This window comes from Montipora foliosa, chromosome 10, assembly GCF_036669935.1.
Source record: "Montipora foliosa isolate CH-2021 chromosome 10, ASM3666993v2, whole genome shotgun sequence".
Classification (NCBI taxonomy): domain Eukaryota; kingdom Metazoa; phylum Cnidaria; class Anthozoa; order Scleractinia; family Acroporidae; genus Montipora; species Montipora foliosa.
Window position 1 is genome coordinate 9,476,560 of NC_090878.1, and position 17,558 is coordinate 9,494,117.

General features: G+C 40.6%; 1 protein-coding gene across 1 annotated transcript; it reads right to left on the bottom strand.

Moving 5' to 3' along the window:
- Positions 1-2,008: 2,008 nt before the first annotated feature.
- Positions 2,009-16,166, bottom strand: LOC137972502 (hemicentin-2-like). The gene is made up of 6 exons (XM_068819256.1): positions 15,889-16,166; positions 14,818-15,471; positions 12,653-13,784; positions 4,429-4,688; positions 3,381-4,034; positions 2,009-3,150 (listed from the first exon to the last, which is right to left on the bottom strand). The coding sequence occupies exons 1-6, from the start codon at positions 16,139-16,141 to the stop codon at positions 2,009-2,011; spliced, it is 4,095 nt and encodes a 1,364-aa protein (XP_068675357.1). The 5' UTR covers positions 16,142-16,166.
- Positions 16,167-17,558: the final 1,392 nt, after the last annotated feature.

The following is a 17,558-nucleotide window of genomic DNA, read 5'->3' on the forward strand; positions in this document are numbered from 1 at the left end:
TTTATTTCAGCAGAAGAAGCTAAAGGCACTTTAGAACTGTCAGCCATGAGAGCGTCAAGCTCAGCCTTGCGTAACTGTCGGCGTAATTATGGGCCAGTCATTTGTTGAGTTCCAATATGGAATCCTTAATATGTTTATCCTGGTTGGTCGTTTCAGTGGATTTTTGACCAATGTAAGATTTTTCAGGTATTTTTTCATACGCCGTTTCCATAGTCTTTCACCCTCCTAGGCTAGCCACTGAGGAGCGCGCGGGAGAGAGAGACGCGAGACGACAGACGCGAGACGAGAGACGCGAGACGAGAGACGAGATTGTTCTCATACCTCGGGGTAGTTGATACCGCATGATGTCATCAAATTACACCAATTCCAGCAACAAATATTACTACGCTGATGATATCAGCATAAAGATTGGTCTCCTTTATTGTTACATTGGCATTTAATTTTTTAGGATAAATGACTTTCTTGAAAAACCTTGAAATGACATGAGTTTCTGATGATACAGTGTTGTGTCAATCCTCGTAAATAGTACAGTTTTTTTGAAAGTATTCAAACTAACTTGAACCACCTAAACACTGCTTTTAAAATTGGTTAGTTCTTACTTTGAGATCAGTGCTTGCTCCTTTATTTTAAAACACAAGCTTATAACTGAAGTCTACTTTTTGAAATAATTAATTATTTAACTTGGCACTGAAACTTTATATTTCCAGTTGATCAATAGGCCATTTTCGAGTTCATGTCTGCCTCCTCTTCAAAGCGAGTCTAAGTGCGAAGTTTTTGTGATGGTAACCAGGTGATCTGGTGACGTAATTCGGAGGACTGGGGAAAAACATTTTAACGCCGTATCCCACAAACGCGCGCGGCCTTGAATGTTATTTCCGAATTCAACATGGCAGAGGCTAGGTTAGATCTCAGCGGTTTCCACTTGAATGTTCATTCAGTAATGGGAAATGTGGGAGACATGGAATGATCTGTTGAGTTTTGGCGATGGAAAGACTGCAGGAAATTTTTGGAAACAAAACCTAAGGCCGCGCGCGGTTGTGGGATACGGCGTTAAAATTTGTCTTCCCAGTCCTTCAAATTACGTCACCAGATCACCTGGAATTAGTTCTACTTTACATATGAATGACAACTAATTTTTGTAAGAAAAACTTCGCACTTAGGCCCGCTTTGAAGAGGAGGCAGACGTTAACCCGAAAATGACCTATTAGAAGGTGAAGCGGAAACAATGACCGCTATGGCAGCTGGGAAACTGGGTGTATATAGTAAACATATGCATTTTGTAACGTACGATGCGAGAGATGGCCACAATCGTACATAGCAAACAAAACGTGTGAAACCCAGAGAACAAAAATCAGCAGGCTACCGACCGTTTGCAAGCGGAAACAGATGCAAACAAGAAACTATTTTGTCAATAACAAAAAAAACAATAATTAAACTGCTCATGCGGCACGCAGTTCAATACATAATTTGCCGAAATATACTAAAACACAGAGCGAAATCACCCATTTCATGGTTTCACAACAACGTGAGAACACAGCGTTAAATTGTTGCTAAGACAGATCACATCACTAATAAGTCCAAGACGAGACGACAGGTATGGCACCAAAAAAAGGACTTTAAAATATAAATTTATAACCCTGTCATGAGAAAAATTATTCCATCTCGTTCAAGTCAATCACTGGGCGAAGAATCCCTAGACTAGAAGGACATGATTGTCTTTGACAGAAAGATAGAAGAAGTTAGATTCCGGGTTGTATCACATAAGATTAAAAAAAGGACACAAGCAATATTTCATAAGTTTGAACCTATCCCTCACATAAGACCACTTGTTCTTTATATGACCTTTTGGCTAGAATCCTCAAAATTTTGTTGAATTGAGCTTTTACACTCTTATGCTTTGCTAGATAGAAATTGCAAAGACTAAAAAAAGACAGATTAAAGGTAAATTGCATGCTCTCTGGAATTTGGCAGCGGCGTAGTCTTGTCCAACTTGATGATAATGGATGGTTCACGCTATGCCATAGCACTTCAATTTACCCAATGAATGGTAACCTTGATTCCAGGAACTAACATCCCCAAACCTGAGTTGTTTGACTGGAAGGTGTGTCTTATCTGTCAGGAGACCGCTGTCTTCTCGCCACACTCTATCTTCCTTGTCACAGTTGCAACCATAACTGGGGTTTGCACATGAGTTGGTCATCCCGCATGCGCACTTACCACTGACTGACGCGCCACCCCAATACGTCATCTTATCAGAATCACGTGACACCCACCATCCGTATGGATTGTTCTTGTTATTGTAAAGCAACACTGAACTATAACATTCATACTTAATAAACTGTTCACAATGTGAAGAGACTCTGGTGAGACTCACCAGCTGAGATAAACTTGCTGCTTTGTAATGAATGTCACGTGAATAGGTACCTCTACCAGCAAAACTACTTTTGACGTAGGTTCTCCTTTCACTGTCGTGACTGATGACTGTGACGCCAACGCCATTCTTGTCTGTCATGTCGCAGTACGCTGTAAATGGTACCAGACCTCCTGGGCCATCTGGATCAATGATGTAATTTCCACTGAAACTGCTGACGTACTTCCGTATCTCAGCGCAGGATGTTGCATTAACAGGAGTTTCTATTTTCACCTTTGCCTGGATTGTTTTAAGTGCATTTGTGGCTCTACAGGTGTAAGATCCTTCATGAGATTTCTTTATATTTTCAAGAACCAGGGTTCCATTGGAATACGAGGGAAGTGAAGACTTGCCGTCCTTGGTCCACGTGATAGTGGGTCTCAGTTCACTTTCGGCCGCGCATGGCAATTGAACAGTTGAACCAAATGAAGCAATTGTAACTTTGTTGGGAGGACGGACTTTAAATTGCAGAGGAGAAAATACTGTGAGTTGAACAACTGCTCTTGTCGATCCTAGAATATTCACCGCCTTACAAATGTATATTCCTCTATCTTTCTTTGCCACATTGTCTATTATTAAGTTTCCTTCAGCTATCTTTGTTTTCCCTACTGGCAAACTACCAACTGATTTGGACCATGTGACACTTGGCTGCGGCAGACCAGTAGCATTGCAGGGGATGGTGACATTTTGTTCCTCTTCTGCCCATATTTCGGTGGATTGTAACAAAAGTCGAGGAGCGACTGTCGAATAACAAAAGCAGCAAATCAAGTAAATGACCTAAAATTCCACTTGCTGAAGAAGTTAGTTTTATATAATAAGCGAGCTTTAAAATGTTTGTCACATTCAACGAAAGTAATTGTCTGCGTTGCAAAGAATGGCGTCAAACAATCGAATCGATTTTTCTTAAGGTTTGAAATTAAATAGAGCTTGAAAGAAAAATGGAGAAAGAGAAGTAACAAAGACAACTTACACTGAACAGTCAGCTTAGCTGACGCATTAGCGCTTCCTAACAAGTTCACTGCTCTGCAGCTGTAAAGTCCTTCATCTCCAGATCTAACTTCCCTTAAAATCAGAGCGCCACTGCGTTCAATCACGTGACGTCCATCCGGAAGTGACGAATTCAGCTTAGACCACTCGACTTTTGGTAATGGATTTCCAATGACTGAACATTTCAAGATGGCTGTTTGACTTTCGTTGATCGTAGTTTCTTTTGGAGGCTGAATCAGAGTAGGGGCCGCGATTGACTGGCCCGGTTCACCTTTGGCGCCTTTTTCTCCCGGTGGGCCGGTTGGTCCCGCCGGACCAGTATTACCCGGAATCCCCATATCCCCTTTCATGCCCGTCAGTCCTTGAGGTCCTATTGGGCCGTGTTTGCCAGGAGGTCCCTCTGGCCCGGGTCTCCCAGGGGGTCCTGGTCTACCCCGGGTTCCCGGTTTTCCTCGTTTCCCACTATTTCCTTTTTGTCCTGATAGGCAGAGAGTTTCATCTTTGGCACAAATTTTGTTTTGCAGTGTTTGAAGCTCTTGTTTGATCAGCAGTTTTACATCAGAGGCTGATTGGACAGATTTCAGTTGTGACTGTTGGGGTGAAGCTCGTGTTTGTCTGGACCAGGTGTGTTGATAACCTTACGAAAACATAAAATTGATATCAAAAATTTTCTTCGACAGATGCACCTATGGCTCAATTCAGGAACTACAGTGAATACTCGCCACCTTACTGGTTGCAACTGAGAATATTCCACAGGGCATTTTGACATGCCTTTCCTAGCAGTGCAAATAAGTATTAAAAGTTACATGATTCAAAGCTAAAAGCCACGATACATGATAATGTCAGCTTTTTTCTAAGCTACGGTTGACAGTAAACAGACTTTATGTTTGATTTATCTCCAGTGAATCTGAATGGCATAAACGGTGCAAATTTATAAATATTGAACTGCTTTCACAATTAAAACCAGGACTAAATAACAATGATACCTTTAAAAATCTCATATGTATATCAAGAATCCTGGAATAACTGACCTCTTGTTTGCCTCCATTGATCTTTATCATCTCGCCATTCTCTGTAATTCTGCTGTATTTTTTGTAGGATTTTATTCTCGAGCTGATCACAGGATGTTACTGAGTGTGATATCAGTCGATGCTGTTCTTGTATTCTGAGTTCCACATGAATCAGTGCGATGCAACACATAAGAGACAACAGCAAACCAGACGCAGAACACAAGCTGCCAAATCTGTTGGTCCGCTTGTCCTCTTGTTGATGTTTCATGGTTTTAGTATGGCTTTTTCAACACTTTTTGACTTTGGTGTTTTCTTGATAAGATAAACTCGCGGCTTATGAATCACGCGCTGATCCTTTTTTGAAAGAATTGCAGCAATGAACAAACGAAATGTTCGAAAATGTACTATGCTGAGAAATGAAACTCTATACCCAGTCTTGTTGATACGTTGTATTTAAGATTTTGTGATACAGGAAGTATATCAATTTACGCAGGTCAGCCGGATTTTCATGCATCGCAAAGCGTGAATAAAACTCGTTCGTGCGCACTTTCCATTCCCTTGAGATTTTTATAAGTTTTAAACGATTACAGGCCACTGCATCTCTTGCTACCAGTAACTTAGTTTAATGTAATACAGACGCAGGCTGATGCCACATTTGAATCCTTAGATAGAAAGAGCACCTGACAGATATGATGCGTTCAGTGCACAACATGATATTTCATGGAAACAATTGCAATGTTTGACTGTGAAATTTTCAGGAGGTTGGTAAACCTGTGCAATCGAGCATCATACTAAACACGCAATGAGGTCAGTAAACCGAGGAACGAGATCGAACCCGGCGTAAATGAAAGGGTAATTATCGCTGGTTCCTGGCTAATGTAATGTAACGTAATGAAGGAAATGTTAGATGTTAATCCCTGTGAATTAAATGAATCGATGTCTTTTTTCTGTGGCGACTAGGGGATACTGGGAAAAAATTCAATTGCTCCGTTACAGGAGTCGATTAACCAACGCCGTTCCTATTACTTGTTCGGATGCTCTGCCACTGAGCTACAGGAAATTAGTGAGAGCTAGGCCAGGCTTGAGGTTTGTTTGAGGTTTCAGTGAGGCTCCAGCGCTTGGCTAAGTAGCCTGACTTCTGACTGTTAGACACAATTGTGGTCTCATTCACACAGAAGCCCTTCAAGCTAATCCTGCCAAGCCGACCACATGCTGGAAAGGTCACATCACAACACCGGGAACTCCGTGCCCAACCCTTTTCGAATAGTGTGTGAGATCTTTTTAAAACATCTCACATCTCACCTCTTGTTAAAACATCTCACAGAGTTGATGAACAAGGACTGTGAGACGGGACCTAAGGGTTATCGTCCTTGTCCGAGAAACTACTGTAGGTTCCAATGACAACTGTCCCTCTGTACCGCTATAGGACTGAAAGTGCCTGAAGCGTGCGTTCTCGCAATATAAATGAAGTGGGTGACAAATGTTAATCCCAGTGAATAGAATGAAGAGAGGATTTTCCAATCATGGTAACTCGGGGATACTCGGAAAAAACCCGAGTGCTTCTTTGCAGGAGTCGAACCTACGACCTTTCGATTGCTACGTAGCTCGGATGCACTAAAGCATGACTCTTCCTTACCGGAAACAATTTCCAAGCAAACAAAAGTGATCCATTTCTACCGCTTTTCAAATTTAAAATCAACTGAACAAGCAACTTTCTGTGTTCAACTCGCTATTCGATAAATTGTAATCTACGTGTTTTTTTAAACGAGCAGGTGTCTCAATTATTAACTGATTAAAGGTTTAGTTTTACTTGGGATATCCCTTTCCGTCTTTGTATTAAGTTCTTTTCACTCGCGCAAAAGCCATGAAGGCTCTCTGCCTTTTAAACCTGTCAACCAATTTTGTTTCGGACAAATCACAAGTATCTTAGGGGGTGTTTATATGATATCGGTACGAGTTTCATTCTGGTACGAGTTCATCCCGGTTCTTACTTATCGCTCTGTATTTGTTTACATGATAACGGTGAAAAATCTCATACCAGTACAACTCATACCGGTATGAGTTCACCCGGTAGTTGTGCCGGATCGAAATTCTCATAACGGTATGAAAAGTTATATCGGTATCATGTAAACGCTCCATTGACTCCCATTCCTGTACGAGTCGTCAAGTCGTGGTGGACTGGGACTATTGACGCATGCGTTGTATTTCTAATAGCAGTACTTCATTGAACGCCATTATTGTTTTGGTTCTTGCGTCATCCCTGTGTCAATATTTGTGTCGTCCATGTAAACGCGGTATGAAATTGACAACTCGTACCAGAATGAAACTCGTACCAGTATCATGTAAACACCCCCTTAGCCGAACTCATATCCTTGAATCATATCCTAAAAATAGAATAAAACAATCTTCGTAACCTGGGAGGCGTTTCTCGAAAGTAGCAAAACTTTTCGTGTGAAAAATGAAAACGCTTTGTATCTTCAAAGGCAAAACGTTTCAAGTCAAGAAAGTTTGCAGTTGAATTTTTCCTCTGGTCTTGAAAACGTGTTCAAAGGTACGTTTTAGAGGGTAAGCAGATCTCAGTTTCACGAATTACTTTACGGACCCAAAAGGTTTTCGGGGCTTTTCAGAAACTGGTTCCCGGAACACTTCCTACGCTTTAATTGGGTTAAGCCTGGTTTCCATATGTTTGTCCGGGTCGTCCCGATCACCCCAATCGTTTCAAATAATATATCCACAAGAAACAATTTCAAAAAAAGAAATCGTGTTTGGTTTCCGGAATGATAAGGGCAGGAGAAAAGGTAGAATACTGTAGCGTGGGTCAATCTAACTTAAACCTCATTCAGATGGTCAAAACTTCATATTTATGACCCACTTCCTTCGCTTTTTGTTTGTCAGCATTATGACTTGCGATACTTGAGGTTCACATGATCATAAGTTTGCTTTTACATCTCATAGATGTTTAGATTTTCAATTACAAACTCTGTTTTGATCCGCCACTTCATAAACAGTTCACTCTGAAGTCAAAATGGGTACGTTTCGTTTCTGACAAAACAAAACCGAGTGCGAGTGTTTCATCGGGGTTTCCAGACTCCGAGAAAGATGAAATGTCTGGATACCCCGATGAGGCACGAAGCACGGGTTTTTGTTACAGCTTGAACGAGTGGCCAGCTATTGTTATTTATCATTGTTTTGTCGTCTCGTTAATTAAACAGTAGCTATATGTGATAAAAACAAATTGGATGGAATGTGTCATTTGGGAGTTATCCAATTTAATTTAGTGTTTACCATAATCAGTTGTTTGTGCAACATGGATGAGTCAAGTTCAAGGTTTCGGCAAAACGTTCGACAAGGAAAAGGAGTGTGTTATCATTTCTGCTTCAAAATATGCGGTTTACAAGAACAAGTGGGCGTTATAGATTTTTCCAGAATGGCAAGACCAAGGAGCGCTCAAGATATGAACTATTGAGCCAGACGGACTGTTCAAAGGTGAAAACATTGGTGTGGTTTTGCAAGAGTTGACTAAAAGCATTGAAAACATGAAACTACCGGCAGTTTCCAAGTTCGTGTAGGAGATTCAAAATAAGTCGCTTTACAGTATTGTTGGGGGCTTAAAGCGTTCAAACTTCTGTTGCGTGAGATGTTATTTAGTTAGACTTAATTCTTTCATATCTCATGGTTTTTTTCTGGAATTAGTAGACATTTGGATCCTGTATCCAAATCTTTAAAGATTTTCATCTAGTTTTTCATTGGGTATCCAAACCGCATCCACGTGACGTGGTATACAGCTGTTGATTGGTGGACTCGAGTTATGAATTATTAATGATTTGAGAAATATTGCTCAGAGGCGCTAGGGACGATTATATGGAAACACTACTCAGAAAATCGCCAACTATCCGGGCGACTGAGACGACCTCGATTGTCCGGAGAGAACTGACTTCTACCCAGACGATCGAGGTCGTCTCAGTCGCCCGGGTCGTTAGCGATCGTCTGGGTAGTGTTTGCATATAATCGCCCCAGTCGTTTTAAATAATGTTCAGGCGATCGCGCTCGGGACGATCTGGCCTCGGTTGTTCAAAAGGTGGATAACGCTATCCAGTGGATAAACACTAGCAAAACCAATAGAGTTATCTACTGGATAATGATTTATCCAGTGGATAGCGCTATCCACCCTTTGAACAACTGGGGCCTGGACGATTAAATGGAAACCAGGCTTCAGCTGACGTGCCGGCCAAAGTAAAGGCTATCTGTAGCCTCTTGCTTATATAAGTTTTGATCGATGCATACCTCCAAAATTTAGTGTGATCAGCCAAGTACGTTTTATTGGTAAAAAGATTTAGAGAAACATTGGCATTCTGTACAAACTTTGTTATTTTGTCAACTTCAACATTCTGGTAAATGTATATTCTGCTCTAACATATCCTTTTCTAACTTATGCTTAAACTTCCTGGGGTAATAACTATTCTTCAACTATCCAACCTTTAGTTATATTTTTCAAAAGTGAGCAATCCGGATTATTTTCAAAAATTTTATTCATTGTCAAGTTGCCTGATCTTGTTTTGGTAGATTTTTACCCTCTGTCTTTGATACTTTCTTTACAATAGTTAAAAACAGACAGCTACAACACAAGAAGTGCTTAAAAATGTTTGAAACTCTTGGAAGGAGTGTGCGAAACCCTTTATTTTTCTAAATTTAGGACTCGATTAAACTTAGTCTTATTCTAAGTTTTGTCATTTCATTCATCTCAATTCCTTGTAATCTAGCGTTATCTCTTTATAGGTACTATTAATTTTGGTTTTACTTTAATTTATCGAACTATAGCCGGGCTTCGAGAAAAAATTTAATTCTAAGTTCTTGTCGTTATATTAATTCATGTTTATACTGTGTATTATACTTCAGTTCCCTTTTTGCTGTCTCTGTCTGTCGTTATTCTGTACATGTTTCTGTATGTGTGTTTGTGCCTTCTTGCTGACCTGTAATTTACTTTATTGTAATCAACAGTTCCTATTAATAAGCTACCTGGCTGCCTGGCTCCGCGAGCCCTTGGGGTCATTCCAGGCAGCCAGTACTCTATTTGTCTAGTTAATATTAAGGCAAGAATAGAGTGCAATAAAGCTTCTTTTTCCGCTCTGCTCTGGTGAGCGCTTTCAAAGCTTTCTTAACAGCGCGCAAAACGCCAGTTGTTCTTTTGTCTTCAAGAAAAAGAATGTTGAAGTTCAACTGCCATTCACTGATAATATTTTCATCACTAAAGAGGCAATTTGTCGAAAATACTTCGCGCATTGAATTCCCAGTGTTTTTATTTTTCCCAGGGACAATGACAAAACTACAGCGGATATTGAATAAAATGGATCTCAAAAGGTGTTATCTGACAAAAGATTACTTGCTGCCAAGTCGGAGTGCAATTTTTACGGAGAGGCGGAGAAGGTGAAGCTGGCAAGCTACAATACAAACCGGTACGTTAATTAAGCGTTTCAAAGTGCTTGTGAAATCGACATGTCCACCCTGAGGTACAAAAAGACCAAATTGAACGATATAGTTGAGCAACTTACTCTCTCAACCTCTTCACATGGAGCGAGCGCGGGAAGCACTTCAGTTTCAATTTATAACATAGTAAGCAAATTCAGAGAACTTTCGACAATCATGCGCAAAAAGGCTCGTTGCGTTGCTTGGTGTCACAGGCATTGTTTCATGAGTCGTTCTCAGGGTTTCTCCTTTTCTTATCGCCTGGAGCGAATGATAGGAAGTTGTTATTAGGGACTTTAAGATAGTCGACAACGGTAGGCTGGGACGGTTGGATGCGTATACCGGAGACTTTGGACGAGTACGGTAGAAAGGCGCGAAAATTTTTAACTTAAGATTCGGCCAACACGACCGTAGGACGGAGGAATAAACATGTCTTTTGAAGAGGCGAGAAATTCTCTTGTAATTTCTTTTGCATAAGGTTCAATTAGCGAGGAGGAATTTCTTATTTTATACCATGAATACGAATCAGTGAATCCTCTTTATCCTTACTGGGAATTTGAACCATTTTGTTTAGATTCCTTGGATTCTAGTGAGTGTAAATCCGCTAAGGGGAATTGGTTCATAAACAAAAAATGCGGCTACAATTATCTCTTTTACCTTTCTTTTCTGCTTTTCTCCTGTGTCATGGTGGATTATGGATAACGCTACATTGAGAACAAGCAAACTTTGGTTTGAGCCGCGATGTGGCGGAGTGATGTCTTTGAATGAACTCAGAATTTTCGCTAGATTTTTTCATTTCAGCGATGGAGAAATCAAGACAAACACAACCAAATGCACATTTAACCCATTGGGTGATCAGTTTTCAATGCATAATAAAGGAAAAGACTAAAATAGTGCGAATAAGTATAGATGAATTCCTACCGTTTTCACCGTAGATTCCACGACGAGAAACCCGGCGAAAACATACCGTCCTAGAAGCACGACGGTCAAATGTCACAGGGATTTTGCGTGACATGACACTCATCTAACCGTCCCAGTCTACCGTCGTGTACTATCTTAAAGTCCATATTGTAACCCAAGGTTGATGGTGGAAATACAGCACATGCGTATTGCAACCTCGATGTCATCAAATTCTACCGAGGCCAGTGTTTCAATCTCGGTTTTGCGGATGATCGACGAAATGCTGGCTCCAAGATGAAGTCGGACCCTACGACATACCCTCAAACGTAAGCTATTGACGAAATATTTGCGTATGGCCGCCATAATCAATCTGGAATGGTGTACATCTTAAATACGACAAAAGCAACGTTTGATGATTTCCCCTTGGTCTTATATTTGCACAATTACAGCAAGCATATATAACTCGTTGCTTACAACTGACTTAATAATTGCAGATGAGAGAAATGGAAATCCTCACCTGAGATGATGGTTTATAATTTCTGTTACAAATCTCTCTGATGGATTTATCCTGTAATGTTCTTATCTATTTGATTGCAAAGGGGATGCGGATGGTTAGCATTGGTAAAGTGAGGCACTCATTTATACTCCTCTTAAAATAACACTATAGTTGGTGTATATATGAATATCGTATTTGTATCTACAGCAACCATCATAGTGTTCCCTAATAGTATTGACGTAATTACCACTGAAGAGATGGGCTTGAAAAGTAAAGAGATATTTCGCAATTCTCTTAAGTTGACCTAAAAGTCACTAAGTGCTCCAGAATTTCTCCTTTAGCATTCTGTACAACAAGGCAGCGTTGACCAAAACGTCGCCCAGCCAGGAGAATCCATCTATGGGAAATATGTGCTTCAGACGATGACATCTTGTTACCAAGTGACACAGTGACGTCATCAAATTCTAAAATCAAAGTCGCAAGGTCTTTTTAATTTTTATCTAAAGGAGGTTGAAGATGACCTAGAAATAAATCTTTTTTCAAGTTAGTCCGTGACGACTTTCGTTTCGAAAATACAAAAAATGCAAATGATAGAGGATTGGTGTATTTCATCAAACGCTGGGACATTAAAATGATGCCTATTTTGTGTCGATTAATTGAAAACTTTCGGTAGAAGTTAAAGGAGAGGATCTTGGTGGGCTATAAGAGATGTACCCACACATAGCTTATTCGTGTAATATTTGCCCATGGTCCCTATACTATGCTTGGAACATCGTAATATCGACACACTCGCACTTTCAAAGTACCCGTTAAAGGATGAGCAGTGCATAATTTACAATGATTAAACTCGATTTGATTTAAATGAACATATATTTACGTGGAAACCATCGAGATCTTCTGAATACGATAAAAGTCATAAAAGTATCGTTATCTTATTGAACCCGACAAGAGAAAAAACGTTTCCCGAAAATACTTGAACTTAAAATTGTATTAAAATATGTTAACTTGGCATTTAATTTGTGGACTTATGGTCTGTAAAGACGTGGTTACGACCGAGCTGAAATCTGATTTCATTTTTAAGGATTAATGATTTGAAGTGTCCCTCGAACTATTTGCGGTTCCGATTGATCAATAACTAGGTCTGCCACAGCAGCAGTATGTAACGGAGTATCACATTATATTAAACAAGACGAAAACACTGTTCAACAGTTTGTCCTTTTGGCTCATTAGACCATGCACTTCTCCTTCGTTTGACCTCCAAATTGTTGAATTCATGTTTTTCATTGCTGCGCTTCGATAGATATGAGTTGGGTAAAATTAGACATGTAGATTTAAAGTAAATTTGTTCATAAACTTTGGCTGTGACGTCATGTGTCACAAGTTCACACTATGCCATAGCACTTTAGTTTACCCAGTGTGTGATACCCTTTTTCGTTTTCATCGCCGGTATCCCCAAACCTGAGTTGTTTGACTGGAAGGCGTGTCTTGTCTGTGAGGAGACCGCTGTCTTCACGCCATACACTATCTTGCTTGTCACAGTTGCAACCATAACTGGGGTTTGCACATGAGTTGGTCATCCCGCATGCGCACTTACCACTGACTGACGCGCCACCCCAATACGTCATCTTAACAGAATCACGTGACACCCACCATCCGTATGGATTGTTATTATGGAGCAACGTTGAACCATAACATTCATACTTAATAAACTGTTCACAATGTGAAGAGACTCTGGTGAGACTCGCCAGCTGAGACAAACTTGTTCCTGTGTAATGAATGTCACGTGAATAGCTACCTTGAGGTTCATAACCTTTGACGTAGGTTCTGCTTTCACTGTTGTGACTGATGACTGTCACCCCAACGCCATTCTTGTCTTTCATGTCGCAGTACACATGAAATGGTGCCAGACCTCCTGGGCCATCTGGATCAATGATGTACTTTCCGCTGTAACTGCTGACGTACTTCCGTATTTCAGCGCAGGATGTTGCATTAACAGGAATGTCTATTTTCACATTTGCCTGTATTGTTGTCAGTGCATTTGTGGCTCTGCAGGTATAAGATCCTTCATGAGATTTCTTTATGTTTTCAAGAACCAGGGTTCCATTGGAATATGAGGGAAGTGAAGACTTGCCGTCCTTGGTCCACGTGATAGTGGGTCTCAGTTCACTTTCGGCCGCGCATGGCAATCGAACAGTTGAACCAATTAAAGCAATTGTAACTTTGTTGGGAGGACGAACTTTAAAGCGCAAACGAGAAAATACTGTGAGTTGAGCCACTGCTCTTGTCGATCCTAGAATATTCACCGCCTTACAAATGTATGTTCCTCTATCGTTCTTTGCCACTTTCAATATTATTAAATTTCCCTCGGTCACTTTTGTCTTTCCGACTGGCAAGCTACCAAATGCTTTGGACCATATGACACTTGGCTGCGGCTGACCAGTAGCATTGCAGGCGATGGTGACATTTTGTGCCTCTTGTGCCAATATTTCGGTGGATGGCAGGAAAAGCCGAGGAGCGACTGTCAAAAAAAGTTTTAACCACAATTGCTTGTAATCTCGCAATCTGATTGGCTAATTTGCCGTTGTCGATAAAAGTCTAGACAACGCTGGTCGCGTCATGCTCGCGTCAATATGTCTCGCAATGTAACAGCCAATTAGGAACGCTCATTTTGGGAAATAAACCAATCATATTGCGAGAAAGTTATAGACAACGCTTGCTCTTTCTTTATGTCATGATTTTGGTCACGCTCTGAAATAAACAATTTATTTGGCGTTGAATATTGTGGTAAAAAAACAAGTGGTTCAGCGTTGTCCACAACATTTTGACCACTGTGATGACGAATATCGTTGTCGATAAGAGTACAGACAACGCTGAACCACTTTCGATTTGTTAAACAATCAAGTTAATGGATTAGAATGCTGCCGCCATAGAATAAAAAACGTGTTAAGTCCTTTATCGATACCACATTGACTGTGTTGCAGTAACTGGCCTGAAACAATCGATTTAAAAAAATTTAACTGAATAGAGTGTAATGTGAAGACGGGAGCAGGGCGTGGGAAGTGAAGATGTTAAAGTCACGGCAATGAACATGTACAAGTACATAAATAACTGAATAGAGTGTATAGAGTGTAAGTGCTAAACGGCCAACGTTTGTATAAACGTAACCTTTCCTTGTCCTTGTACATGTTCATTGCCGTGACTTTAACATCTTCACTTCCCACGGCCTGCTCCCGTCTGACCTTGTAGCTCAGTCGGTAGAGCGGCGGAGATCTAACCCGAAGGTCGTGGGTTCAATTCCCACCCTGGTCAGAGTTTTTCTCTGTCCATGTGTGGGCCCATTTCCATCTGTAAGGCTAACGCTCACATGGTTCGTATGGGATTGAAATCTAGCACTTCACATTACACTCTATTCAGTTAACTCTGTTTAAAATATAAGTGCTACACGGCCAACGTTTGTATAAACGTAACCTTTCCTTCATTTAAAAAAATATTTGAAATGAATTAGATCCTGAAAGGATAGTGACGAAACATAAATGAGAAAGGAAACTTACACTGAACAGTCAGCTTAGCTGAAGCTTTGACGCTTCCTAAGAGATTTTCTGCTCTGCAGTTGAAAACTCCTTCGTCTCCAGGTCTAACATTCCTCAGAATAAGAGCACCACTGGGTTGAATCACGTAGCGTCCAGCCGGAAGTGATGAATTCAGCTTAGACCACTCGACTTTTGGTAATGGATTTCCATTGGCTGAACATTTCAAGATGGCTGTTTGACTTTCATTAATCGTGGTTTCCGTTGGAGGCTGAAGCAGAGAAGGAGCCGCGATTGACTGGCCCGGTTCACCTTTGGCGCCCTTTTGTCCTGGCGGGCCGGTTGGTCCCACGGGACCAGTATTACCCGGAATCCCAATATCCCCTTTCATGCCTATCAGTCCTTGAGGTCCCACTGGGCCGTGTTTACCAGGAGGTCCCTGTGGCCCGGGTCTCCCAGGGGGTCCTGGTCTACCCCTGGTTCCCGGTCTTCCTCGTTTTTCACTATTTCCTTTTTGTCCTGATAGGCAGAGAGTTTCATCTTTGGCACAAATTTGGTTTTGCAGTGTTTGAAGCTCTTGTTTGATCAGCAGTTTTACATCAGAGGCTGATTGGATATATTTCAGTTGTGACTGTTCGGGTGAAGCGCGTTTTTGTCTGGACCAGGTGTTTTGATTACCTTTTGGACAGATGAAATCAGTTGATATCGATTAGAAGCACTGATACATTTTACTGAATTCAGCAACCACAGTTCAAGCTGAACAGTTGAAACTCACCATCGTACTTGTTGTTACGGCAAATATTCTACCGGGGCGTTTGACATGTCAGTCCTAGCAGTGCACATTATTCATGATTATTACGCAAAGCTTAATTAAGAAACCATCATATATAAGATGGCTTCCGTTCAGGCTGAGGCTAAGAGTAAGCAAAGCTTTTGTGGAACTTATTTTTGAGCATTTGTTTGAAGAACTAAAATGGTAGGAAATTTATAAATGTTGAAGTGGCATCGCAAGTAAACAAGGACTGACAAAAAGCCCGACAAACAATGACAGCGTTAAAACCTTTAAAAGTATCGTAGAATCCTCAGTCAACTGACCTTTTCTCTGTTTCCATTGTTCCTTATCATCTTGCCATTCTCTGTAATTCTGCTCCACTGTTCGTAGGATCTTTGTCTCAAGCTGATCACAGGATGTTACTGTGTGTGATATCAGTCGATGATGTTGTTGTATTCTGAGTTCCACATGAATCAGTGCGATACAACACACAACAGACAACAGCAAACCAGACGTAGAACACAAGCTGCCAAATCTGTTGGGCCTCTTGTCTTGTTTGTCTTTTCCTTGCGTCATCGCCTGAATTTTCACGCAATTTTTCCAACTGAGATATATCTTTAATCGTTGACTCTTTTTTTTTTAGCTTGTTTTACAAGCGTTGACTGCGATTTGAAGGCGCTTGCATTGTTCCGATCCAATCTGTGAAGGGCGCAATGGCCAAATATTAATTACTACAACAAATACATTTCCAATTACCATATTCAGTATTACAGGAAGTCTGTCGTTAATGTTACTACAGCCAAAAAGATAAAGGGCACGTATTATGTGGATCTTTAGGCCTTCCTCTGTTTTACAACTAATTTATTGTGTTGATAGTATACTTGAACATCCAGCATAATGAATTAGATGATCCACAGCAAACCAAAACGAAGAAAAACAACGAAAAAGAAATACAGTAGAGATGTTGGCTAGATTATTATTTATCACTTTATCACTTTAAAGTGATGCCAGTGATTCTCATTACGTTCACTGATAAATTTTCACTGGTAAAGTGATCTCTCGTAAAGTTCGCGGACCGACGCGTTCCGAAAACTCTCGACATCTTTTAGTGTGAGCGTACGGCGAAAATTATTAGAAGACACCATATTCGCGCTCAGACTTTCAACGACTCCATTTTCGTTCAATGCCACATGTGCACGTAGGCATGCGCTATAAAAGTTGAAGACGCCTTTGTACAACCATGCCACGTATGGGCTTTGGTTAACTTCGCGAATGCGTTGTACAATCTTGAGTGCGATTGGTGACTGAAAGGAAAAAAGGACGAAGCCGAAATTTAAGCTCGAGCGTTTTCCCGAGAAAGAGGGAGTAAAAGGCGCTTCTTTAAGCGTTTACTCTGAATACCATGTGGCGCAGAAGTATGGTAATTTTAGAAGAGGTAGTTTTTAATTTGAGTGATATTCAAATTTGCCAAGTAAGGAAGAAAACAAGTAAATGTTTCTGCAGCCAGTTGAAGTCTGGATTGGTCATTCATAACAACGGATAATGTACCGGTGAACATTGCTTAATGTTTACAAATAAATGAAGTGCCAATAGACTAAGGCAATTGGTTCGTGATATCGAGGGTTCGTTATATCGAAATCCTTGATAATAACAAATTTTTGGAAAAATAATCAAAATGTGAGTGATATCGTAGTATAATTAATGAGTGTGTTTTAATGGTATTACGTTGAACGATTACTTCTTCGTAGTGTGATTCACTTGTCTTTAAAACACGGAGGACAAATTTCAGTGGAAGTGGCTGGGAAACGGACGAACAAGTTCATTGGACTGGCAATTTCGACTACTTCAAAAATAAAAGAAGTTAAATAGAACTAATAAGAGACAAAGAGGATAAAGTGGATCTGTAGATGTGTCGATAGTGACTAGTCTGTGTTTGCATTTATAAGGAGCTTTTACTGTAACTGTGAAGTTGTTCTATAGACTGTTTTCACTC